Source organism: Macrobrachium nipponense, chromosome 39 (assembly GCF_015104395.2).
Source record: "Macrobrachium nipponense isolate FS-2020 chromosome 39, ASM1510439v2, whole genome shotgun sequence".
NCBI classification, from domain to species: Eukaryota; Metazoa; Arthropoda; class Malacostraca; order Decapoda; family Palaemonidae; genus Macrobrachium; species Macrobrachium nipponense.
Window position 1 is genome coordinate 8,035,601 of NC_061099.1, and position 2,500 is coordinate 8,038,100.

General features: G+C 38.3%; 2 protein-coding genes across 3 annotated transcripts in view; one reads left to right on the forward strand and one right to left on the reverse strand.

Annotated features, from left to right (window-relative positions):
- Positions 1 to 2,500, reverse strand: part of LOC135210092 (gastrula zinc finger protein XlCGF26.1-like) — a 798,432-nt gene that overhangs the window by 639,126 nt on the left and 156,806 nt on the right. The gene's annotated exons all lie outside the window — the stretch shown is intronic.
- The window catches only part of LOC135209941 (uncharacterized), a 141,506-nt gene that overhangs the window by 98,486 nt on the left and 40,520 nt on the right, over positions 1 to 2,500 (forward strand). The window contains exon 2 of the mRNA XM_064242672.1: positions 1,138 to 1,347. Coding sequence (XP_064098742.1) covers positions 1,138 to 1,347 — 210 coding nt within the window. The remainder of the gene's footprint in view (positions 1 to 1,137; positions 1,348 to 2,500) is intronic.

The window sequence follows — 2,500 nt, forward strand, 5'->3', positions numbered from 1 at the left end:
TAATATTTGAAAAAATAAAAAAAATGATTAAATAAATAAATAAATAAAAAATGCGCCAAAGTTTCTTAGGCACAAACGAGTTTTCTGAACAGCGTATAATGCTGCATGAAACTTTCAACCACGGCCCATGAACTTTAAGCCGGCCGTGGTGGCCTGTGTGTCTGCCGTGCCCGACGCACAATCATGGCTAACTTTAACCTTAAATAAAAGAAAATCTACTAAGGCTAGATGGCTGCAATTCGGTAAGTTTGATGACTGGACGTTGGATGGTCAACATACCAATTTGCAGCCCTCTAGCCTCAGTAGCTTTTAAGATCTGAGGGCGGACAGAAAAAGTGCGGACGGACAGACAAAGCCATCTCAATAGTTCTCTTCTACTGAAAACTAAAAGTACAAAGTAACGAGCAACGTGAAACCTCCCTTATTAACACCGTAATTGCATCGTTGATAATTCATCCCCACCGCCAGGGAAAGAAAAACACCGTAATTATGAGCAAATAAATGTAACACTAAAACATACGGAAATGGCAAAGCCTCACCATTTCATGATTCCGTTCATGCAACGGGGATTAAGGAAGATGTATCGCTTACGCATTTATTTCAGCGCTTAGGACTTTCTTTATGTAAGAAATCCCCCCGATGATGACAGCACGGTCATTTTACACATCATTCTAAATGTACTATCTGGAAAAAAACGCTCACGAGATCTTCCAGTTTCCTTGTTTGTAAAACTGATAAAATCCTCCATGCAGTGTTACGGACATTGAGGGTCTAAGTAAATGATGTTGTAGGGCTGCTCAAAGGTACCACAATTCCTCAACTCGTTTTAATACTGCGCAGTTGTTTCTTGTATGATATTCCGATAAGTATTCCTTTCAAGTATTCCTTTTTGACTCGATTTCATCATTGAAATACAGGGAAATTGACAGTAGAAAGGTCTGAAAGGTGTAACAAGAGGAAAACCTCAAAGCAGTTGCATTGTTTCAAAATTCAAATCATTTCGGCTTCGGATAATTAATCGCTTACTTATGAAAGCGTTTCAGTTGTGGGTTCCGATGGCAGATTCTGTGACTATATGTTCCATATAACATCAAGTTCCCTTTTATCTTTTTCATTCTTTATCAAACTCTGAACAAGGTATTGCCCTTGCTTGCTCTCATGCTTTGGGCATTCCTCCAGCTTGCTCTCATGCTTTGGGCATTCCTCCTGCTAGTTCTCATGCTTTGGGTATTCCTCCTGCTTGCTCTCATGCTTTGGGTATTCCTCCTGCTTGCTCTCATGCTTTGGGTATTCCTCCTGCTTGCTCTCATACTATGGGTATTCCTCCTGCTTGCTCTCATGCTTTGGGTATTCCTCCTGCTTGCTCTCATGCTTTGCTCTCATGCTTTGGGTATTCCTCCTGCTTGCTCTCATGCTTTTCTTTTAATACCATAATAACGAGGGCGTTTGAAAATAATACATGAAACTATAGGGGGGAATTTTTTCAGCTATTGCAAAAGCCAAGCTCTGAAAAATGGTCCCTTTTTATTCCTTTACAAAGATGAACAATAGGGACCTGAATATCTATTGTATTTCCTTCGATTTTTACAACGCCTCCCCCTCCCCCCACCAATTCAAACAATCAAACCATCATTCCGAACACAATTGACCTGGAAAAGGCGAATGCATGATTCTGCTCACAGGAGGTGAAAGTAATGGTATCCGTATTGCGGTATCACAATGAATAACACCAATGTAATTACTGTTATTAAAATGTACAACGGTGTCTCTAATACATTGTTTTTCGTAGAACTTTTAAATGGCCTTTTTTGTGCGTGTGTGGTGGTGGGGTTTGGTGGGAGGGTGATATTCACACTGAGAAATATCTACGTTGGTTTCGGTTGCACCAACATAAATACCTGCTTTCGTACTTATCAGTGTCAATATCTGAAAATCATTTTGATTTGCAAATTATTTTTTTATATATCCACTGGTAAAATATGTCAAAAATGAAATAAGAAATAAATATACACCATCTATTAGATCTCACAAATGCCTATATATCCTGAACTCTCTCTCTCTCTCTCTCTCATCTCGCTCTCTCTCTCTCTCTCTCTCTATCTCTCTCATCTCTCCTCTCTCTCTTTCAGTTCTATTCCCAACTCCAATTATTGACAGTAAATAATGGAAAAATGTACAAAGATGATACAGCCATGATATTTGCATGACCATACCCAAGGGGCTACTTGGCAAATGAATTTAACGATTATGGCGTGTAAGGCAACTTAGGAACACCTCGTACTTCTGTTTATAAATCACTTTTGTTAAAAGTTATATCCATCAGCGATTTTCGTAATCACGAAAAAAACGAGAGTATTAGATAAAATATAACGACAGAAAAACATATGCAAGAAATCAACTGAATGCTTATTGATTCCCTCTTGAATATTATAAAAAAAAAAAAAAAAAACAGTGATGCTTTTCAATTCGTCCAAAGGTAAAAAAAACAATGAATCTGAAA